The 25,263-nt window shown below is 44.2% G+C and overlaps 1 protein-coding gene across 3 annotated transcripts in view; it reads left to right on the forward strand.

The window, feature by feature from the left end:
• LOC140740069 (adhesion G protein-coupled receptor E5-like) overlaps positions 1–25,263 on the forward strand; it is a 69,916-nt gene that overhangs the window by 39,464 nt on the left and 5,189 nt on the right. For all 3 annotated transcript variants that reach the window (XM_073068933.1, XM_073068934.1, XM_073068935.1), the window contains 5 exons: positions 1,985–2,172; positions 2,562–2,732; positions 13,336–13,527; positions 15,175–15,395; positions 23,150–23,216. In XM_073068933.1, the coding sequence (XP_072925034.1) occupies positions 1,985–2,172; positions 2,562–2,732; positions 13,336–13,527; positions 15,175–15,395; positions 23,150–23,216 (839 nt within the window). The remainder of the gene's footprint in view (positions 1–1,984; positions 2,173–2,561; positions 2,733–13,335; positions 13,528–15,174; positions 15,396–23,149; positions 23,217–25,263) is intronic.

Below are 25,263 nucleotides of genomic sequence, written 5' to 3' on the forward strand. Positions count from 1 at the left end.
TCCAAATTGGAAACAACTTTTCACAACCACTCTCTGATTCCTTTTAACCTACCACTGGGTACATCTTTGAGATGTAGGAGGAAACTGGCACACCTGAGGAAATTTACATCATCACTGGGAGAACATGCAAGTCAGCAAATGAGATCTAGATTGAACTACAGTTGCTGGAACTGTGATGCAACATGATCTGCTGTGCCAAAATACACCCACTAGTCCCTCATAATTCTCCTACAGGATCCATTTGCTAAGAATTCTTTGCAGTGCTGAGGAACAAATGGTTGTTGGGGTCTAGGTCCATCATTCCAAATAGTTGCTCTCAAGTTGATAAGGTGTATGGTGTGTTGGCATTAATTTAGATTCAGATTCAGATTCAGTTTATTGTCATTTAGAAACCACAAATGCAATGCAGTTAAAAAATGAGACAACGTTCCTCCAGAATGATATCACAAAAGCATATGACAAAACAGACTACACTAGAAAATCCACATAACGTTTGGCAATCCCCAATCCAGAGTCCGGAGAGGCTGCTGCGTATTAATATTGCGCTACCGTCTTAGCGCGTTCCCTGGAAAGGAGCTCCAAATCTACCAGACAAACAAGACCAAAAACTAAAGCTACAAGACCTGCACAAAACCACATAGTTACAACATATAGTTACAACAGTGCAAACAATAGCATAATTGATAAAAAAAAAACAGACTATGGGCACAGTAAAAATAGTCCAAAGATGTTAAAGGTCTATAAGTTCAAAAGAAATCACCACACAGTTTCCACAAGTCCCCAGGGTCCCGACAGACTCGCCATCCCATGCCGGCGACAGAAGGGAATACCCCCGCTATGGACTTCCACGGCGCCGCCCAACTCAGCCTCGCAGACGCAGCACACAATGAAAGCTCTGTCGAAACCAGCCTTGCAGACGCAGCACACACCGAAAGTGACCTGACCGCAGCGGACTCCGAGTCCGTTGAACCTCCGAGCCGACGACCATTCCCACCGGCACAGCTTCTCTGAGCACCATCCTCTGCCGAGCGTATTAAGACGGCCCCGCCAATGGCCATCGGCAACGCGACCCCGAGGACTGGGGGTCTGTTCTTCCCAGCAGAGTCCCGGACCTCACAGGAGCAGCAGCAACGAAGAAGGTCTTCCTGGAGATTTCCCAATGTTCCTCCGTGCTCCCACGTCCGTTTTCAATCGATTATGATTGCGCACGGCACCCCACTTCACAAATAACAGATAATCAGCTCCGGAGTGGCTGCTGCAAGCTGCGTCACGCCGCCATCTAATTAATTAGGGGACTAAGTTTAAGAGCCGGGAGATAATGTTGCAGCTCTATAAAACCCAGGTTAGACCACATTTGGAGTATTCAGGTCTGATCACCTTATTGTAGGAAAGATGTGGAAGGTTTAAAGAGGGCACAGAGGAGATTTACCAGGATGCTGCCTGGATTGGAGAGCATATCTTGAGAGGAAAGGTTGAGCAAACTAGGGTTTTTATCTTTTGAGCGAAAGCAGATGAAAGATGGCTTGACAAAAATAATCAAGGTGGTAAGCCATATAGATAGAGTGGACAGTTAGAGACCTTTTTCCAGGGCATAAATGACTAAAACAAGGGTGCATAACTTCAAGGTGTTTGGAGGAAAGTACAGGGGAGATGCCAAAGGTAGGTTTTCTTACATAGAGATTGTTGGGTGTAATACATAAGGGACATCTAAGTGAAGCTTAGATTTGTGAATTGATGAAAGAATATTCAAAGGCTGTGTAGAGGGAAAGGTCAGATTGATCTCAGACTAGTTTAAAATGTTGAAACAACTTCGTGAGCCAAAGGGCCTGTTTCGCTGTCCTGAGCTGTATTGCTCTGTGTTTTATGTCTCTACCAGCAGACGCAACAGCTCCCTTCAAATTCACCAAGTTCTTCTCAGCTTTCTCTTTCGTCAGGTACAAATTTTATCACTTCATGTAACACCACCAATCCTGTCTCCCAACAGAATTTGCAGCTGTTTCTTTTGTTGTCTGCACAAAGATGGGGGCATTACTGAATGTGAAAGAGCTGGAAATGGAGAATAAGAAGTTTGGGAAGGAGCATTTGGAGCTGAATTCAAACCTGCTGATGGCTATAATGACCACCTCCAACCAAAGACTTGACAACGTCACATTTATCATCAAAAACAAAGAGGTTTAAAAATCAAAGGGATCCAAGTTGTTATCATTGTCCGTAAAGAGATCTGTGAAATAAATGTTATTGTGGGCAGTGTATCAGAGTGAGGGGTGTGGAGTGTGTAAGTGTTACAGTGAAGGGTCTGGGATGTGTCATGTTACAGTGAGGATGTGGGGTGGATTGGTGCTCCAGTGAATGGTGTGGGTTGTCAATGTTAACCTAGGGGCATTGGGTGTGTCATGTTACAGTGAGGGTAACAGTAAGATTGTGTGTTTCCAAAAGCTCTCCAGTGTTGTCTGTATACTGAAGTAAGGAGCAGAGAGTTTACCTGCATTGGTGTAGATGGAAAATTTCATTTTGTGCTGTTATCATCAGTTGATTGCAATCTGTTGACTGTCCTTTTGTAGGTAGATGACGTCGATGATTACACGGTCTGTGTCTTCCTGCGTAAGAGCCAGGGCAGGGTTTTCTGGTCAACCACTGGCTGTGAGAAGATGTCCTCCAATCATTCCCACACACTCTGTAACTGCAGGCACCTGAGTAACTTTGCTGTGCTGGTTGCTCTTTACAAGGTGGAGGTGAGAGGCTGCTGCAGTGTCAGGGTGGGCCAGAGGTAGAGGTGGGGGTGTGTCAGAGGGTCCATCTGTGGAGTGAGTGCAAGATTAAGGATTTGTGCTCAGGGAATGGTGAACTGCCTTCCTGAACCCAGCAGCCCATTGGCCCAGCCCGCCTCTGCAGGACCAGTACGTCCTGCAGTGGTGGCTCTGGAGGGCCAGCAGAAAACTCTCTGCTGAAAATTCTGGGTATTACAACACATTGAACTAAATTGGTGTTTGTCCCTGCTGCATTGTGTTCTACAGGATGAATATGATCACTGTTCTCAAACACAGAGTACAACTGGTTACATAAGAAATTGCATTGAGGGCATTACCATGATTAAACATTACAATGCCAGGGAAAGCCAGAAATAATAGCTGACTGCAGAGATTCATCATTACTTGAAGACTGGGACACTGCCTTCAGATCAGAAAAAAGAACGTCTCTTAGGTCGGCAAGAGCCATGCTCTCTTAGTCCATCGGGGAGGCGAAGTGTGAGTACACACGGAAAATCCACAGACCCCTCTGTGACAACAGGGATCACGGCACATGTGGCAGGGTATTCAAAACATAACTGATTATAAATTCACCCTCTGCATCAACAACAGCGATGCCTCCTTTCTCGATCACCAGAATGACTTCTATACATGATTTGATGTATTAAACAGTATACGTAACATTGAGGAAAGCGCCCTTTCCCCAAGGATCAGGCACCCCTTCTAGCGGCAGCCAACATGAGAAGGATCCTAAGCAGGGTAAACCCAAGCAAAGCTACAGGGGTGGACAACATACCTGGGCAGATGCAAAGGGACTATGGAACAGTTGACAGTGTTCTTAACAAACTTCTTTAACATCTCTTTGAAAAGTCCACTCTCTCTGCAGCCTCCAAGGCAGCCACCATCATTCCAGTGCCCAAGAGTGCAGCATTAAATAGTCTCAACAATTCTACCCAGTGACACTGACTTCACAGTTGTGAAATGTTTTGAGCAGCTAGACCCATCCAGTTTGCTTACTGCTCAAACTAATGCACTGATAATGCCATAGCCTTGCCCTCCATTTGTCCTGAACCAAAAAGAATACGATGCTAGAATGCAGTTCATTAACTTCGCTCAGTGTTTAATCTAACCATCTCTCAAGGGTGGTGGGTAAATTGCCCTCATTGGGACTCAACACCCCTCTCTGCAAGTAAAACACACAAAATGCAGGAACTCAGTAGGCTAGACAGCATTTATGGAAAAGAGGACAGTTGAAATTTCAGGCCAAGACCCTTCAGCAGGACTGGACTGCTGTGCTCCTCCAGCATCTTGTGTGTGTTACTTGGATTTCCAGCACCTGCAGCTTTTCTCTTGTTTGTGATTGGACCCCTCTCTGCAACTGGATCTTAGACTTTTTAAACATAAAGATCCCAGTCAGTTCAAGTTGGCAGCAACATCTCAAGTTTCATCATGCTGAGCACTGATGCCTCCCAGGGCTGTGTGTTCAGCCTGCTGTGATTCACGCTGCTGACTCATGACTGCACTGCTGGTTTCAGCTCAAATAACATCATCCAATTTGTTGATGATACAATAGTGGTTGTCTCATCAACAACAACAAAGAGCCAGCATACAGAGAGGAAAGTGGGGAGTCCTGTCAAATGGTGTGAGAACAACAACAGGAGTCTCAATGTGGACAAGTGATGATTGTGGACTTCAGGAAGGCACAGGTTGACCACCCTCCATTCCATATCAATGGCTCAACTGTGCAGAGAGTGAAGAGTACAAAGTTCCTCTGTGTGCACATAACGATGAGCTAACCTCGACCCACAACACTCTAACAACTTTCTACAAGAGCACCATTGAGAGTGTCCTGTCTGGCTGCATCATCGTGTGGTACGTAAGCTGCAAAGCTTCAGACCACAAGACCCTACAAAAACAGTTAGTACCACCAAGAGGATCACTAGGGTCTCCCTTCCCTATTTATGCCAGCATTGCATACGAAGGACCCAAAGCACCCTGCCACCCATCTACAATCTCTGACCAACTGTGAGGAAGGAGGTACTAAAGCATCAGGACTAGAAATGCTAGACTGGGTAACACCTTCTTCCCTAAAGCTGTGAGTCTAATGAATACCCTGTCACCAATGATGTCTCATCATAGGTTAGGATACTCTTCACTGATACTGTTTACAGCTTACCTGTTTTGCATACATTTTGAACCATACACACTTTCCCACTGTCATACTTGATAGGTCCTATTCTTTCACGTCTTATCCTCTTGCTCTTCACATACTTGTAGAATGCCTTGGGGCTTTCCTTAATCCTGCCCGCCAAGGCCTTCTTATGGCCCCTTCTGTCTCTCCTAATTTCCTTCTTAAGCTCGTTCCTATTAGCCTTATAACCTCCTAGATCTCTAACATTACCTAGCTCTCTGAACCTTTTGTAAGCTTTTCTTTCTTCTTGACTAGATTTATTACAGCCTTTGTACACCACAGTTCTTATACCCTACCATAACTTCCCTGTCTCATTGGAATGTACCTATGCAGAACTCCCCTGAATATTTGCCTCATTTCTTCTGTACTTTTCCCTGAGAACATCTGTTTCCAATTTAAGCTTCCAATTTCCTGCCTGATAGCCTCATAATTCCCCTTATTCCAATTAAACGCTTTTCTAACTTGTCTGTTCCTATCTCTCTCCAATGCTATTGTAATGGAGATAGAATTATGATCACTATCTCCAAAATGCTCTCCCACTGAGAGATCTGACACCTGACCAGGTTCATTTCCCAGTACCAAATCAAATGCAGCCTCTCCTCTTGTAGGCTTATCTACATATTGTGTCAAGAATCCTTCCTGAGCATACCTAACAAACTCAACCCCATCTAAACCCCTTGCTCTAGGAAGATGCCAATCGATATTTGGGAAATTAACATGTCCCATCACGACAACTATGTTATTATTACACCGTTCCAGGATCTGTTTCCCTATCTGCTCCTCGATATCCCTGTTACCATTGGGTGGCCTATAAAAAACACCCAGTAAAGTTATTGACCCCTTCCTGTTCCGAACCTCCACCCACAGAGACTCCGTAGACAATCCCTCCATGGCATCCACTTTTTCTGCAACCATGACAATATCTCTGATCGACAGTGCCACACCCCCACCACTTTTGCCTCCCTCCCTGTCTTTTCTGAAACATCTAAAACCTGGCACTTGAAGTAATCATTCCTGTCCCTGAGCCATCCAAGACTCTGTAATGGCCACTACATCATAGCTCCAAGTACTGACCAACCTTCTAAGCTCATCCACTTTGCTCACAACATTCAGCCGACAGCCTATATGTACAGTCAGTCGACAATAAACTTCAACTTGAACAGAGTTGCTGCAATCTTCCCCTTCTGATTTTTGACTATTGCCTCCTAAAGAACCTGCTGGATTTCCTGTCTGTCCCCCTCAAACTAGACAAGACCACTGCTGCTTCCTCCCTGCTCTGCTGGGAACTGCTTCTTGCTGGACATATGTCTGCTGGTGGAGTTGAATGGGTCAATGACTGTCTTTCAGAGGAAAGGAGCCTCAAAACAAAACCCTCTCCACAACTCCCAATTACCAGAACCTCCAACAGAAACAATTGTACCTTTCCTCACACAGATGTTGCTTGATCCGTATACCCATATAACCATATAACAATTACAGCATGGAAACAGGCCATCTCGGCCCTTCTAGTCTGTGCCGAATGCTTACTCTCACCTAGTCCCACTGACACTCAGCCAGAACCCTCCATTCTTTTCCTGTCCATATACCTATCCAATTTTTTTAAAATGACAAAATCGAACCTGCCTCTACCACTTCTACTGGAAGCTCGTTCCACACAGCTACCATTCTCTGAGTAAAAAAGCTCCCCGTCGTGTTACCCCTAAACTTTTGCCTCATAACTCTCATCTCATGTCCTCTTGTTTGAATCTCCCCTACTCTCAATGCAAAAAACCTATCCACGTCAGCTCTATCTATCCCCCCATAATTTTAAGTACCTCTATCCCCCCTCAACCTTCTACGCTCCAAAGAATAAAGACCTAACTTGTTCAACCTTTCTCTGTAACTTAGATGCTGAAACCCAAGTAACATTCTAGTAAATCTCCTCTGTACTCTCTTTATTTTGTTGACATCTTTCCTATAATTCGGTGACCAGAACTGTACACAATACTCCAAATTCGGCCTTACCAATGCCATGTACAATTTTAACATTACATCCTAACTCCTATACTCAATGCTTTGATTTATAAAGGCCAGCATACCAAAAGCTTTCTTCACCACCCTATCCACATGAGATTCCACCTTCAGGGAACTATGCACCATTACTCCTAGATAACTCTGTTCTACTGCAATCCTCAATGCCCTACCATTTACCATGTCTATCCTATTTTGATTAGTCCTACCAAAATGTAGCACCTCACACTTATCAGCATTAAACTCCATCTGCCATCTTTCAGCCCACTCTTCTAATTGGCCTAAATCTCTCTGCAAGCTTTGAAAACCTACTTCATTATCCACAACGCCACCTATCTTAGTATCATCTGCATACTTACTAACCCAATTTAACACTCCATCATCCAGATCATTAATGTATATGACAAACAACATTGAACCCAGTACAGACCCCTGAGGCGAACCACTGTCACCGGCCTCCAACCTGACAAACAGTTATCCACCACTACTTTCTGGCATCTCCCATCCAGCCACTGTTGAATCCATTTTACTACTTCAATATTAATACCTAATGATTGAACCTTGCTAACTCCATCTTCCATGTGGAACCTTGTCAAAGGCCTTACTGAAGTCCATATAGGAAACATCCATTGCTTTACCCTCGTCAACTTTCCTAGGAACCTCTTCAAAAAATTCAATAAGATTTCTCAAACATGACCTTCCACGCACAAATCCATGTTGACTGTTCCTAATCAGACTCTGTCTATCCAGATAGTTATATATACCATCTCTAAGAATACTTTCCATTAATTTACGCACAACTGACGTCAAACTTACAGGCCTATAATTGCTAGGTTTACTCTTGGAACCCTTTTTAAACAATGAAACAACATAAGCAATATGCCAATCCTTCGGCACCATCCCCGTTTCTAATGACATTTGAAATATTTCTGTCAGAGCCCCTGCTATTTTTACACTAACTTCCCTCAAGGTTCCAGGGAATATCCTGTCAGGACCTGGAGACTTATCCAATTTTATATTCTTTAAAGTGCCAGTACTACCTCCTCTTTAATCATCAGAGTTTCCATAACTACCCTATTTGTTTCCCTTACCTTACGCAATTCAATATCCTTCTCCTTAGTGAATACCAAAGAAAAGAAATTGTTCGAAATCTCCCCCATCTCTTTTTGCTCCGCACATAGCTGTCCACTCTGATTCTCTAAGGGACCAATTTTATTTCTCACTATCTTTTTGGTATTAATATAATTGTAGAGACCCTTTGGATTTATTTTCACCTTACTTGCCGAAGCAACCTCATATCTTCTTTTATCTTTTCTAATTTCTTTCTTAAGATTCTTGTTACATTCTATATATTCCTCGAGCAGCTCATTTACTCCATGCTTCTTATATTTATTGTAGATCTCTCTCTTTTTCCGAACCAAGTTTCCAATATCCCTTGAAAACCATGGCTCTCTCAAACTTTTAATCTTTCCTTTCAACCTAACAGGAACATAAAGATTCCGTACCCTCAAAATTTCTCCTTCAAATGACCTCCATTTCTCTATTACATCCTTCCCATAAAACAAATTGTCCCAATCCACTCCTTTTAAATTCTTTTGCATCTCCTCAAAGTTAGCCTTTCTCCAATCTAAAATCTCAACCCTGGGTCCAGACCTATCCTTCTCCATAATTATATTGAAACTACTGGCATTGTGATCACTGGACTCAAAGTGTTCCCCAACACATACCTCCGTCACCTGACCTATTTCATTCCCTAACAAGAGATCCAACACTGCCCCTTCTCTAGTTGGTACCTCTATGTATTGCTGCAAAAAACTATCCTGCACACATTTTACAAACCCCAAACCATCCAGCCCTTTTACAGAATTGACCCAGTCTATGTGTGGAAAATTAAAAGCTCCCACAATCACAATCTTGTGCTTACTAGAAATATCTGCTATCTCCTTACAAATTTGCTCCCCATTAGGTGGTCTAGAATACACCCCTATAAGTGTTACTACACCTTTCCTATTCTTCAATTCCACCCAGATAGTCTCCCTAGACGAGCCCTCTAATCTATCCTGCCTAAGCACCGCTATAATATTTCTCTGGCAAGCAATGCAACACCTCCCCCTCTTGTCCCTCCAATTCTATCACACCTGAAGCAACGAGATCCAGGAATATTTAGTTGCTATTCACACCCCTCCTGCAACCATGTTTCACTAATAGCTACAACAACATATTTTCAGGTATCAATCCATGCTCTAAGCTCATCCACCTTTCTTATAATGCTCCTAGCATTAAAATAGATGCATTTAAGGAACTCTCCACCTCTTACTCTCTGTTTATCCCTAACGGTGCAAACAACTTTATTATCTTTTTCTTCCTTCTTCCCTACATCTTCGGTCTGAGGACTCCCCTTCTCTGTCACCTGCCTATCCTCCCTCACACTCTGTCTACTAGCTTTCTCTATTTGTGAACTAACCTCCTCTCTTCTAGTCTCTTCAATTTGATTCCCACCCCCCAACCATTCTAGTTTAAAGTCTTCCCAGTAGCCTTCGCAAATCTCCCTGCCAGGATATTGGTCCCCTTAGGATTCAAGTGCAGGTCCTTTTTGTGCAGGTTGCACCTGCCCCAAAAGAGGTCCAAATAATCCAGAAACTTGAATCCCTGCCCCCTGCTCCTATCCCTCAGCCACACATTTATCCTCCTCTTCATTCCATTCCTACTCTCACTGTCGCATGGCACAGGCAGTAATCCTGTGTTTACTACCTTTCTGGTTCTTCTTCTTAACTCCCTTCCTAGCTCCCTATATTCTCCTTTCAGGACCTCTTCCTTTTTCCTACCTATGTCATTGGTACCTATATGTACCACGACCTCTGGCTCCTCACCCTCCCACTTCAGGATATCTTGGACGAGATCAGAAACATCCCAGACCCTGGCACCAGGGAGACAAACTACCATCCGGGTCTCCTGACTGCGTCCACAGACCCATTAACTATAGAGTCCCCTATTACTACTGCCTTCCTCTTCCTTTCCCTACAGGGCCAGACTATTTGCCGGAGGCATGGCCACTGTTGCTTCCCCCAGATAGGCTGTCCCCCCCAACAGTACTCAAACAGGAGTACTTATTGTGAATGGGTACAGCCACTGGGGTACTGTCTAGTACCTGACTCTTCCTCTTCCCCCTCCTAACCGTGACCCACTTGTCTGCCTCCCGTGGCCTGGGTGTGACCACCTGCCTGTAACTCCTCTCTATCATCTCCTCACTCTCCCTGACCAGATGAAGGTCATCGAGCTGCAGCTCCAGTTCCCTAACATGGTCCCTTAGGAGCTGCAGCTCGGCACACCTGGCACAGATGTGGACATCCAGGAGGCTAGGAGACTCCAGGACCTCCCACATCCGACACCGAGAGCAACAAGCTGCCCTCACACTCATACTTCCCCTTTCCTCAAATAACAGGAAAAACTGAAAACTAAACCTACCTCGTCTCGCCCATTTCCATCTAAGCCCATTGAGCCAAAGCCCTTAAGCCTTCACTCTGCTCCTGGCTCACTCCACTGCCTGCTGTATAAGGCAGTGCTCCTTTTAAATCTTCTGCGCTTCACTGCCCAATGTCACATGTCTGCGCAGTCCTGCCTCTCCGATGAGAAGAAGAAAAAATCTAAATGGCACCCGCCACACTCCTGCTCCGACTCTCACTGAGTTCCTTCAGCAGATTGTTGCTCCATATTCTAGCATCTGTAGCTGTTGTGTGCTCTGTACTGAACCAGCTGAGCACTGTCTCCTGGTGGGCCTGTTTAATAATACAGGCTGTCCCTCGTGAGCTCTTGGAATTGAAATTTGATATTTCCCCCTCCCACTCCCACTTTCAAATCTCTTACTATCTTTTCTTTCAGTTAGTCCTGATGAAGGGTCTCGGCCCGAAACATTGACAGTGTTTCTTCCTATAGATGCTGCCTGGCCTGCTGCGTTCCACTAGCATTTTGTGTGTGTTGCTTGAATTTCCAGCATCTGCAGATTTCCTCATGTTTGCGTCATTGAGGTGAGGCTGGTATTCGTGATGTGCTGAACTGCCCACAATTCTCTGAGGTTTCATACCAGACCATGATTCATCCAGAGAGGATGCTTTCTCTGATGATAGTGTTTTTCTGTCCTGATCTTACACAAGGTGCTCGATGAATTCAACGGACCAGGCAGCATCTGTAGAGGCAAATAACAGTCACCATTTTGTGTTGTGACCCTTCATCTGGACACTAGCATTTGCTCTGTGTCCTTACTTTGCTGGTTTTGTTCTGTACTGAAAGTGGCAGGTGCTGTGCTCTGCTAGAGCTAGTGGATTCTGCACATTCATTCTGTTCCCTTTGGGCTTCCCATATGTTTTTGCCCAATCTGATAGCAACCAGACATTCCATTTGTTCTATCCACTCCATCCCCACATTCTCTGCCACCATAGACTAACGTTTACTCTCTTTCCTAGTTCTGATGAGGGTCTCAGAAACATTAACTTCTCTTTCTATGGATGCTGCCTTGATCAGCTCGATGCTTACAGTAGTTTTGTTTTTTTTTAAGTTTCGGATTTCACGGACTTGTTTTATTGTTATGTGCTGTTCTCACTGGACCTGCTGGATCTGCTCCCTTGTATGCTGGGATCCACTCCCTACTGGAGTCTGCACCCTCTGTATGTCCTGGGGTCTAACCCTACTGAATTTACTGGGTGTTCCTCCCATTCTTCCATTTGAAGCTTTGATGGATTAGAGGGTATCGGAAGAAGTGGGAGGAGACAAAGTGGATGTAAGAAGGATGTTCCCAGTGACAAGGAATCTCAGAACTGGAGGTTACAGCTGCACTTTATGGGATAGGATATTTAGAGCTGAGATCAAGAGGAGGTTCTTCACCCAAAGGATGGTGGGTCTGTGGAATTCTCCACCACTAAAAGCAGTGAAGGCCAAGGATGTATAAATATTTAAAAAGGAGGTGGCCATAAAACTGTAAGGACAGGGATATAGAGAGAATACAGGGACTAAATTGGATGGTGGAGCAGACATGAACAGATTGTATTTTCTGTTTTTCACTGCCCGTTCTGATTCTGGTGGAAAAAAGCCATGCTCAGAAATTGTTGAACCTGAGATCTATTTTGTGCCCACTGGAAGATAAGTTTTGTTGCCAGATTGAAATTGGAGACCTGTAACATTGCGAGTGGGCACAGGAATCACAGAGAATAGAGAATAAAGCAGTCAACTTTATGGGTTGAAACAACTACATCTCCTTCATCCCCTTCAACCTAAAGCCTGCTTGTTTCTGAACTTATCCTAGTTCTGCTGAAATGTCGCCAATCAAATACACCACCTGCCTTGTGAAACCCAGTCTAAAGTTCATACATTCCAATGAGATCACTATATATTGTCCTAGTGGAACACAACATCTCCATTTAGTCTGCATCTAGTACAGGAGGAGGGAGGTTCTGGGGCCAATGTTTTTGCTGCATTTTGTACTGGGGTGGGGGCTTTGTGGATTGATGATCATGTTGCCATTCTTTTTTTTTTGTGGATTTTACTCTTTCTCTCTGAACAGACTTCTATGGTTTTTCCTTGTTTTGTGGCTATCTGGCAATGAAGAATCTCAGAGTTGTATACTGCAAACATACTATGATAATAAATGAACCTTTGAAGGGTAACCCTCACCTTTAATTCTCCATCCCTCTCCCAGAATGACCTTCTCTCCCATTGGGTATTGCATTGTTCCAGTGAAGGCCAGTGGAAGCTTTTACTACACTGAGTCTCAATACTGAACTCAGAATTTCAGAACGGTTGACTTTCTGATTTTATCAAGGTGGGCAGTTCTGATGGAAGGTATCAATGTATAAGGAAGGCATCTCCACAGATGCTGTCTGATCAGCTATGAATTTCTAGCATTTTCTGTTACTTCATATTATTTCACCTGCAGATTTTAGCATTCCATCCATTGCTCCCTGCAGGACCTGTGCTAATTCATTATATGACCTCTCTATTCTGCCTATCTACACTACACTACATTCAAAACTGAGTGTGGAATAGACAGGTTGATGTGTTCTAACCATGTATCTAATCTGATACATGGGCACGTTTCTGATAGAAGGAAAAATTCTGTAAAGAGAACCAGCTTTGATCTAACTACCTTAGCTTGATGATTAACTAGTTAGTTCTAGAATAACTGGACACACAGGAAATCAGTGGAAATGAGAGAGAGGAACTGACAATCAGATAGATGATCTGCTGTGATTATATTAGATGATGGAGCAGGTTTGATGGGCCAAATGGCCTGTACTTGCATACAGTTTCTTGATTTCTATGCGACCCTTTGACATAATTACCAGTGAATTCTGCCTCCTTTCTACTTTGGACTGATCACCTCTCCTGTCTCTGCAGGGTCCTGCTCTTACCATCATTACTTACATAGGCCTCATGATCTCACTGGTGGCACTGTTAACAGCAATCATCACATTCATCATGTGCCGGGCTATCCAGAGCTCACGAACCACCATCCACACCCACCTCTGCCTCTGTCTATTCCTGGCAGAACTGCTGTTCCTCATCGGAATATCCAAAACCGAAAACAAGGTAACAACCAGAGGCCAAGCCTCTTGATGAATAACAGATTCCTCAGGCATGGTGTTGACTGTCTGCACTAAATACTACTGCAGTGATCTCATAACATCGAGCGCATGGACTTTTATACTTAAGCTTATGATGGGCTTTTGAGATGAATTTTGAGCTTCTTTCCCAAAATTGCAGAACTTCAATCCCAATTATTAAGAAACATAGACTTTGCAAAATCCAAGGATGGGATGGTGGCTTTAAGCTTCTTATTTGCTGGGATCAGTATTAAGGAAATGATAGAAAAATATCAACAATTAATTTGTCCACTATCACATGTTAGTGTTCTCTTCTTTTTTTTAAGGCATCTGTTAGTCTCATGAGACCATGGATTTGCGCCTTGGAAGGTTTTTCCAGGGCGCAGGCCTGGGCAGGGTTGTATGGGAGACCGGCAGTTGCCCAAGCTGCAGGCCTTCCCCTCTCCATGCCACTGATGTTGTCCAAGGGAAGGGCACTAGGACCCATGCAGCTTGGCACCGGTGTCATCACAGAGCAATGTGTTGTTAAGTGCCTTGCTCAAGGACACAAACATGCTGCCTCAGCTGAGGCTCGAACCAGTGACCTTCAGGTTACTAGTCCGATGCCTTGTCCACTAGGCCACGTGCCAACACAGTGTTCTCTATTAGTTAGTTATTCAGCAATGTACCAGAGAGTAGGCCCTTCCGGCCCATCGAGCCACACTGCTCCAGCAACCCCACCACCCTCATTAATCTGAACCTAATCTTGAAATGACCAATTATCCTACCTGTGACGTGTGGGAGGAAACAGGAGCACCCAGCAAAAACCCAATGTATAGAGACTCCTTACAAATGGTGACAGAATCAAACTCCAAACTCCAGAACTCCACAAGCTGTAGTATCATCTTGCCAACTGCTGCACCACTGTGGCATTGGTGGTTCAGAGAATGAGTGCAGACATGGTGGCTGAAGGGCCTATATCTGTGCTGTTCTGTGTTCTTTGATGCAGTAACCCAGCACAATGCTGAGGTAAAGCTGCTTTATTTCATTCAGATCATCATTGAGGATTGGGTGAGGACTGCAGTGGACTACGGTGTAACTGGCCCACTGGGTTAGTCATTCTCCCATTCAGTCCTGGCACTCCTCTGTACTTCAAACCTTGTCCACCTTCCACTGTCATAGAGCACATATCCATTCACTGTTAGAGGACAAATCCCCCCTTCACCATTACAGGACACCTCTCTCAAGCACCATTATGTTTACAGGCACTGGTCACTTCACCATTACAGGGCAACAATCCCTTCCCCAATACAGGACACCCTTTTCCAGCAGGACAATGTGACAGAATTTTATGGGGAAATGTAAGTTGTGTGTTATGATTTCTTCAGGAGATCTTTTTATGTTGGGCCTTGTTGATCCAATGGGCTGATGTTGAACTGAGTTCCAGTCTGAAGTTGTTAATGACCCTGACTCCCAGATGAAAATGATGTCTCACAACAGGCAAAAGTTGTGGATCTTTGTCCCCTGTTCCACCTGGTACCACTATAGATGTGTGGTGGGCTGGGGGCTCCCAACGTCAAATGACAGGGCTACAGTGTACATGACAGCGGAATCTGTAAGTGTCTGTGGCACTGAAAGGACTCTCTATCCCCAGGGTGTGTGTGCTGCCATTGCTGGGGTCCTGCATTACCTTTTCCTGGCAAGTTTTATGTGGATGCTTCTAGAAGGATTCCAACTCTACCTGATGGTGATAAAGGTCTTTCAGGCCCAGAGTCTTCATGGGAAATACACCTACCCCATTGCCTATGGCACTCCAGCTCTGATCGTCATTCTTTCTGCAGCAGTGTACCCGGAAGGCTACGGAACCAGAGAGCAGTGAGTCCTTTTATCTTTAATGGGCTCTATTGGATTTCTTTGCTTTATGACTGGCTGTAAGGAGATAAATCTCAGTTGTGTACAGTTTGCATACTTTGATAGTAAATGTTCTTTGAACTTCAAACACTTGCAAGCCACAGATTTGGACCTGGTCAGTAGGAAAGAAGAAAGAGACAGAAGCTGTTTTTTTTTTATATAACTGGATCCAGAACTGGCTTGCTCACAGAAGGCAAAGAGTGGTTGTAGACGAGTCAAATTCTACATGGAGGCCAGTGACCAGTGGTGTGCCTCGAGGATCTGTTCTGGGACCCCTACTCTTTGTGATTTTTATAAATGACCTGGATGAGGAAGTGGAGGGATGGGTTAGTAAATATGCTGATGACACAAAGGTTGGGGGTGTTGTGGATAGTGTGGAGGGCTGTCAGAGGTTACAATGGGACATTGATAGGATGCATAACTGGGCTGAGAAGTGACAGATGGAGTTCAACGCAGATAAGTGTGAGGTAATTCACTTTGGTAGGTCAAATATGATGGCAGAATATAGCATTAATGGCAAGACTCTTGGCTGTGTGGAGGATCAGAGGGATTTTGGGGTCTGAATCCACAGGACACTCAAAGCTGCTACACAGGTTGACTCTGTGGTTAAGAACGCATATGGTGCATTGGCTTTCATCAATCATGGGATTGAGCTTAAGAGCCGAGAGTTAATGTTAGAAACATAGAAAACCTACAGCACAATACAGGCCTTTCATCCCACAAAGCTGTGCTGAACATGTCCCTGCCTTAGAAATCACCAGGGTTACCCATAGCCCTCTATTTTTCTAAGCTCCATATACCTATCTCTTAAAAGACCTTATCGTATCCGCCTCCACCACCATTGCCAGAAGCCCATTTCATGCACTCACACCTCTCTGCATAAAAAACTTACCCCTGACATCTCCTCTGTACCTACTTCCCAGCACCTTAAACCTGTGCCCTCTTGTGGCAGCCACTTCAGCCCTGGGAAAAAGCCTCTGACTATCCACACGGTCAATGCCTCTCATCATCTAGTACACCTCTATCAGGTCACCTTTCATCTTCTGTCGCTCCAAGGAGAAAAGGCCAAGTTCACTCAAACTGTTTTCATAAGGTATGCTCCCCAATCCAGGCAACATCCTTGTAAATCTCCTCTACACCCTTTATATGGCTTCCACATCCTTTCTGTAGTGAGGCGACAAGAACTGAGCACAGTACTTGTCGAGGTTTCTCATGCCCCACAAACGACCAGGAGACGCAGAAGATTCTTCAAGAAGGGTTAAACTTTAATTTGCAAATCAAAGCTGAGACAGTCATTGAGCTAGTCGCTGATTGCCCACCGATCCTTGTACATAGCATTTTTTATAGCAATCTCCTGTTTTAGTTGCATAAGCATATCCAATCGGTCTACAGTTGCGTATCACAAGTACATCCGCCACTATTGGTTCCACCTATTGACTTAATCATGTTCTAATCTACATCTCTTAGCTACCTCTCATTAACACACCATTGTCTTCTACATTCTTAAGATTTCATTCTCCTACTAAATTGGATACATGCATAGCAAATAGCAAACTCAGACTACATAATCTACATCAAAGCTGACTGCATAGTTTTGGTTACACAACAAACAATGCAACTTTTATACTCCAATATACTCCAAGTGGGGTCTGACCAGGATCCTATATAGCTGCAACATTAGCTCTTGGCTCCTAAATTCAATTCCATGTTTAATGAAGGACAATGCACCGTTTGCCTTCTTAACCACAGGGTCAACCTGCGCAGCTGCTTTGAGCGTCCTTTGGACTCAGACCCCAAGATCCCTCTGATCCTCTACACTGCCAAGAGTTTTATCATTAATACTATATATCATTATACTGTTACGTACCCCGTAACTGGGTCACTTACCAGCAAAGATAGAGAGGTCCGTTGAAGTCTGATGGTACTATTTTTAACAGTATTTATTGATAAAAATACACAAAAATAACATCGATGCAAAATACAGATAATATACGTCGTCAATACTAAATCTAAAAGCGCGGGTATAATAATAATCAATAAGAAATAGCTCTATCGTTGTCTAGGGGATAATGTATTGTCCGATGGAAATCTAAAAGTCACTCAAGTTCATTCAAGCTGCAGCTTTTGGTTGGAGGGAGAAATGGATTAAAACTTGCCCGTTCCTTTTATGATGTCAATCCTTTGAGAGTCGTTGGGGTTGATTTCTCCTTTGTTGTTAGCTAAAGCTGTTCTTCTGTGGCAAGGCCCACCAATACTGAGGCAAATGGAAAAGGACGCACATGGCTTTCCACTGGCTTTCGCTATTACGCTGTTACAGGATTTCTAGCGTTTCTTCTGGTGCGTCTGAGGGGCTGTTCCTACAGACCCTCTTTTATCCCCACTCTCGGGGTCTCAGATGTCAATCAGGGTGGAATGATGCCATCCCCCAACCAGCCCACGTTGCCTGAGGGCTTCCATGAAGCACAGTACTCAATACACAATTCCATCTCCAAGAGACAATGGCCGTTTCCCGTAGCTTTGTATCGCCGAGGGGCCAAGACATTCCAAACGTCTCTCTCTCATTTCCTGGGTCTCCTGACCTGAATTAATAGCCATCTTGCGATTCTCAAAAAGGAGGGGGCTGCTTTGGGACCCTTCGATCCCTCAGAGTTGGGCACAGGCGTAACACCCCCTTTCTTCAACACGTTTTTACCATCAGTAAAAATGAAGTAATACAGAGTCTTACAGGATTTTAGAATCTAACACAATACAAAAGGTTTTTTTCTTTTACTACAGAGTAATACAGTTATACATTCAATTCAGTATCTAAACAGTTAACGATTACATTGTCACTGCCTTTAATATCTTAACATCTTGTACCTTACTAAAGTCTTGTAGCATCAGACTTCAATTTAATAACCACCTATTTTTAGTTCTTATTTTTCTTTAGCAAGCAAAAACTAAAGGGTTGTGATCTTAGCTTACGGGTATACTACAAAGTTCATGCAAATACTAATCTTTATGTTACTTTCAAACTTAACAGGCAGGCTTCCATGGGGGTTGTCTTTTATTATTCACATGCTTTGTCGAAATCCCTTAAAACCGGCTTCTGCTATTTAAAAATGGCGTCCCCATTAACCCTCGCCTCTTTTCCAGTTAATTCCCACGTGGGGAGCTTGTGCACCCTGGCGAAATAGGCTTTCATCCGCTCCTTTCATAGGAGTTATTTTATCAACAATGTGTTCCAGACTTAGACCATTTCCCGAATTTCCACCCAATTCTTTAATTTTACGCAAGTTGCTAGTTTTCTCTTCAGGCCATTAGTTTTCAGTTTAAACTCTTTGCTCAAACAGCATTTCAAATTCTGCCTTTTTACACCACACTCTGGAATAACAATAGCGTGTGGGGCCCCTTTACCTTCCAACTCAACCTGTAATTGATTCACAGACTTTGTGGTACCGAACCATTGTCTCTGTAGCCTGGTTGCTGCTTCTGATATCAGTCCAGCCTTTAAATTTTCTTCATTCAATTTGGGAACTACACAGTCCCCTTTTCCTTCTATAATAATATTCGCCCCACCACCTTTGATCTCCTCACTAACTTTTAACACACCTTCGAGCACAAACACCTGGGAACTCTCACTTCCCACTATTACCCTTCTTCCACTGAACCAAGCCCATCTGACCCACAAGGACTGCATTCCTTTTCAACTGAATCAAATACCTCAAACTTTTTCTGAGCTCCATTACTAGGTTCAGTACCACGTGCATCCACATCTTGGACACACTCAAACGGGACATTTGCCTCTTCCAGGCTTTCGATACCCGTACCCGGTCCAAATTCAAAATTCCCCTGATTCTCCCAGCTACTCTCTGGGCAACTCCCTTCTGGAGTAAACTCACCCCCGCAGGCTGAAACAACCCCATCTGCCAACCCAGCAGACTTCTTCAAGGTAAGGGCACCCTTTTCATCTAGGACTGCCCTCATTTCATTATCGGGGACACCTTTAGAATTTTCCACTTCTTCAAACAGTTCTGCCAAACCAGACAGATCATCCATGTCCAACCCTGGACCTTTTAACAGCTTTATCTGTTTCTCATCTTTATTTCGTGCCTCTAGAACTTTTCTCCTCGCTAAGGGCAGGTCTACCTCCTCTCCCTTACTCTCTTTCACTTTAGTACTTTTAGTTTCACCACCCTCTAAACCCTCGTGGTACAGGGTCGGTAAAAACGTCTCGGCCAACTCGATACCGGCCGGATTTAAACTGCTCTCGTTCTCAGCTGCCTTTCTCGACAGGCTGCGAGTGATCACGCATGCGGGATAGATCTTTGAATCTAGGGGCGGGGCCTCAACACTCACAGGCGGTCGCATCAGCGTCATTGCTGACCAAACCTTACCACCGGCTAAATCATTACCCAGAAGGACGTCCGCGTCAGTTCTCGGGAATTCGGATTGCACCCCCATTTCAACTGGTCCAGAGACTAGCTCACAGTTCATAATGATCCTATGCAAGGGCACCATTTCCGTTCCTTTCACAGCTACCATTCCCGTCTTGCGACCAAAATCTAGTACCTTACTGCTAATCAATGACAGTTCAGCGCCCGTGTCTCTCCAGATCCGCACGGGAACCGGTGGATCTCCCTCTCTCACAGACACGGTTCTCTTTGACATAGAAGTCTCAGACCCTTCTCGTACTCTGTCTACCCAGGGATCTCTTGTCGATTTACTGATTACCACGGCACATCCGATAGGGACTGCTGCTTTCCCTTTTCCTGTCTCCTTCCTCGGAGCAAAGCACCTAGATGCAATATGTCCCTCCTTTCCACAATTAAAACAGGTCAAGCCCGGAAACCTCTGGCCGTCTTGCCTCCCCTCCCCAACCTTACCACTAGCTCCTGGCGGGACCTCTGCCTCAGCCGGCGGGCTTTCTCTATCATTCCTACGGTCTCTCTGGGAACTTTTATTGGAGGAAAACTTTGTCTTGTGGGTTAGGGCATATTCATCTGTGAACCTAGCAAATTCGGAGATGGACTTATTCGGCTTCTCATTCAAATACGTCTGGATATCCTCCGAAACACCACTTTTAAATTCCTCAATCAGAATTAACTCCCTGAAACACCAAAAATCCTCTCCCACTATTTCTGCTGTGCACCAGCGATCCAAGAGCACACCCTTCTCATAGGCAAACTCGGTATACGTCTGATTCCACCCTTTCTTTAAATTTCTAAACTTTTGTCTATATGCCTCAGGTACCAATTCGTAAATCCGGAGAATGGCCTCCTTTACTTCAGCATAATTCTCCGCTTCTCCCTCCTCCATGGACAACGCCGCATATGCTCGTTGTGCCTTCCCTTTTAACACACTTTGTAACAACGCCACCCACTGCTCTTTGGGCCACTTCTGATTCACTGCCACCTTTTCAAAATGCAAGAAATAACTATCAACATCCGTCTCCTTGAACGGAGGTACTAACCTCAACTCCCGACTAACATTAAACCGCTCCTCTCAGTTTGACCCTTGATCTCTTCGCTCTTGCCTTAACTTCTCCATCTCCAAGTCATGTTTCCTCTGTTTCTCTGCCTCCCTCTCCTTCTCGGCTCTTTTTTTCTCTTTTTCAGCTGCTTCCAGCTGTTTTAACTGAATTTCATGCTCTCTTTGCTTCTCAGCTCAGTCCTGCTCTTTTTTTCACCTCTAACCCCTTTAGCTGGAGCTCATGCTCCCGTTTCACCTCTAACTCCTTTAGCTGGAGCGCCTGCTCCCTTTGTTTGTCGGCTCTTTCCTTTTCTTTCTCAGCTGCTTCCATCTGCTTTAATTTAATTTCATGTTCCAACCTTAATTTCTCCAACTCTAACTGAGCCGTCCCACTAGCTGGTACCTTTTCAGGGATATTTTCCAATACCTCAGCTGCAAACACATTCTTCTCAATATAATACTGAGTTACGGCCCTTTGCACCTCCCGCTTTTTCATTGACAACCTCACCTCTGCGAGGTTTAACTCCTTCACCATATTTATCAAGTCTGATTTGGTGGCCGCCTCTAGCACCTCCAGAGTCGGGTTTTCTATAAATTCACCCACGTCCATCTTTGTTGGTTTCCTGTCTGGCTACCCGCGTAACCAGATCCAAGTTTGGACTTACAAGCCCGATTCACTGACCTCCCAATTTGGTGTCAAATCCCGGATGAGCCCCCCAATTGTTACGTACCCCGTAACTGGGTTACTTACCAGCAAAGATAGAGAGGTCCGTTGAAGTCTGATGGTACTATTTTTAACAGTATTTATTGATAAAAATACACAAAAATAACATTGATGCAAACATACAGATAATATACGTCGTCAATACTAAATCTAAAAGCGTGGGTATAATAATAATCAATAAGAAATAGCTCTATCATTGTCTAGGGGATAATGTATTGTCTGATGGAAATCTAAAAGTCACTCAAGTTCATTCAAGCTGTTGGAAGGAGAGACGAATTAAAACTTGCCCATTCCTTTTATGATGTCAATCCTTCGAGAGTCGTTGGGGCTGATTTCTCCTTTGTTGTTAGCTAAAGCCGTTCTTCTGTGGCAAGGCCCACCAATTCTGAGGCAAATGGAAAAGGACGCACGTGGCTTTCCACCAGCTTTCGCTATTACGCTGTTACAGGATTTCTAGCGTTTCTTCTGGTGCGTCTGAGGGGCTGTTCCCACAGACCCTCATTTATCCCCACTCACGGGGTCTCAGATGTCAATCAGGGTGGAATGATGCCATCCCCCAACCAGCCCACGTTGCCTGAGGGCTTCCACGAAGCACAGTACTTAATACACAATTCCATCTCCAAGAGACAATGGCCGTTTCCCGTAGCTTTGTATCGCCGAGGGGCCAAGACATTCCAAACGTCTCTCTCTCATTTCCTGGGTCTCCTGACCTGAATTAATAGCAATCTTGCGATTCTCAAAATGGAGGGGGCTGCTTTGGGACCCTTCGACCCCTCAGAGTTGGGCACAGGCGTAACAATACCATCATATTTGACCTACCAAAATAAACCACTTCACACTTATCTTGGTTGAACTCCATCTGTCATTTCTCAGCCCAGTTTTGCATCCTATCAATGTCCCGCTGTAACCTCTGACAGCCCTCCACACTAGCCACAACACCTCCAACCTTTGTGTCATCAGCAAACTTACTAACCCATCCCTCCACTTCCTCATCCAGGCCATTTATAAAAATCACAAAGAGTAAGGGTCTCAGAACAGATCCCTGAGGCACACCACTGCATCTATATAGGACCCTGGTCAGATGTTGCCTGGATTGGGGAGCATGCCTTATGAAAATAGGTTGAGTGAACTCAAGCCTTTTCTCCTTGAAGCAACGGAGGATTAGAGGTGTACAAGACAATGAGAGGCATTGATCATGTGGATAGCAAAAGGCTTTTTTCCAGGGCTGAAATGGTTAGCAGGAGAGGGCACAGTTTTACAGTGCTTGGAAGTAGGCACACAAGATGCTAGGGGTAAGTTTTTTACACAGAGAGTGGTGAGTGTGTGGAATGGGCTGCTGGGGGTGGTGGTGGAGGTGGAAATGATAGGGTCTTTTAAGAGATTCCTGGATGGACAGATGGGCTTAGAAAAATAGAGGGCTATGAGTTAGCTAGCCTAGGTAGTTATAAGGTAAGGACATATTCGGCACAGCTTTGTGGGACAAAGGGTCTGTATTATGCTGAAGGTTTTCTATGTTTCTAATTGTACTTACTTTCCCTCTCAGCTGTTGGCTGACAATGGAGAAGGGATTTCGTTGGAGTTTTGTGGCTCCCATGTGTATCATCTTCCTGGTAAGTGTTGTTAAATTTGCCAAACTGTAAAGGTGGTAACTCTGTAGCAAGAGCTCCTAACAAGAATCTGCATTTAAATTACTTGGAGTCATATGCGCATTTTGGGTCCACTTATTTCAGAAAAGGTGTACCTGATATTGGAGGCAATCCCAAAGAGATTTGCTTGATGAATTGCTGTGACATTTGCTCTCTCCTAAGTGACTAAGGAAGTTAAATCTATACTCTTTAGAGCTTAGAGAATTGTGAAATGTTTAAAAGATCCTTGATGGCATGGTGGTGCTTGGGGAGGCAAGGCGATATGTTTCCAGTGATGGAAATTTGAATGAGGGGTTATAGTTATGAAGGGGTTGGTTGATTAAAACTGAACTTCTCTCAGAGGATATGGGATCTCTGGAATTTTTTGCCCCAAAGAGATGTGAAGGCTGTATCATTGAGGGTATCTGAAAAGGAAGTAAATAAACTTCTGAAAAGCACAATGGGAATTGACAAGGAGAGGATCTGAAATCTGGTATTGCCCTACTGAATGGTAGGGCAAGCTTAAAGAACCAAATGGCCTATTCCTGCTAATTATGTGTTCATATTATTACACCAGGTCACATGAGGAATTGGCTAGGGAAACTGAGACTAGCTGGCTGGGTACCATGGTCAGCATTGACTGTTTGCCCCAAACATGAAAACCTTCCCCCTTCACCATTGGGTGTTGTGCAATGAACAGATATAATCTGGAAGATTAAGGTAAAGGAACCCTTAGCAGGCAGTGATCATAATATGGTAGAATTCACCCTGCAATTTGAGAGGGAGAAGCTAAAATCAGATGCGTCAGTATAACAGTGGAATAAAGTGAATTACAGAAGTGTGAAAGAGGAACTGGACAAAATTGATTGGAAAGGGACCCTAACAGGGATGATGGCAAAGCAGGGTTGGCTGAAGTTTCAGGGAGCAATTCAGAAGGCTCCAGTCAGATACATCCCAAAGAAGTATTCTAATAAGTTCAGGCTGCTGTGGCTGACAAGGAAAGTCAAAGACAGCGTAAAAGCAAAACAGATGGCATATAAAATAACAAAAAATAATGGAAGGCTAGAGGATTGAGAAGCTTTTAAAAATTAACAGAAAGCAACTAAAAAGCAAGAAAGAAAGAAAAAAAATAAATATGAAGGTAAACTAGCCAATAATATAAGAGGATACCATAAGATTTTCAGATACATAAAGAGTAAAAGAGAGGCAAGAGTGGATAAGGCAGAGATAGGTTCTTGATTAGCCAGGGCATCAAAGAGTATGGGATGAAGGCAGGAGAGTGGGGATGACTGGAAGAATTGAATCAGCCCATGATTAAATGGCGGAACAGACTCGATGGGTGGAATAGCCTACTTCTGCTTCTTATGGTCTTATGGATAATGGATCACTGGAAAATGACCCTGGACAGGTAGCAATGGAGTACAAAGAAACAGTGGACAAACTTAAGTACTTTGTATCAGTCTTCACTGAGGAAGACACCAGCAGGAGTTTGAGAGGGTCAGGCAGCAAAAGTATAGTTGCTATTACTAAGGAGAAGATGCTCAGGAAGCTGAAAGTCCTAAAGGCAGAAAAGTCGTCTGAGTCAGATTGACTACACTCTGAAAGAGCTGAAGAGATTGTGGATGCATGAGTAGTGAACTTTCAAGCATGTGATTCTGGAATGGTTCCAGAGTGCTGGAAAATTGCAAATGCCACTCCACTCTTTAAGAAGGAAGGGAGGCAAAAGAAAGGAAATTATTGTCCAGTTAGCTTGGCCTCAGAGGTTGGTTGGGAAGATGTTTGGGTTCATTATGAAGCATGGGATTTCAGGGTACTTGGGGGCACATGATAATAGGCCAAACTCAGCATAGTTTTCGTGAGGGGAAATCTAGCCAAACAAATCTGTTGGAATTCTTTAAGAAAGTAACAGCCAAGATAGACAAAAGAGAGTCAATGGATGATGCTTACTTGGAGTTTCAGAAGGTCTTTGACAAGGTGCTGCACATGAGGCTGATAAACAAGATAAGAGCCCATGGAATTACAGAAAAGATAT

Source organism: Hemitrygon akajei, chromosome 16 (genome assembly GCF_048418815.1).
Source record: "Hemitrygon akajei chromosome 16, sHemAka1.3, whole genome shotgun sequence".
In the NCBI taxonomy this organism is placed as follows: domain Eukaryota; kingdom Metazoa; phylum Chordata; class Chondrichthyes; order Myliobatiformes; family Dasyatidae; genus Hemitrygon; species Hemitrygon akajei.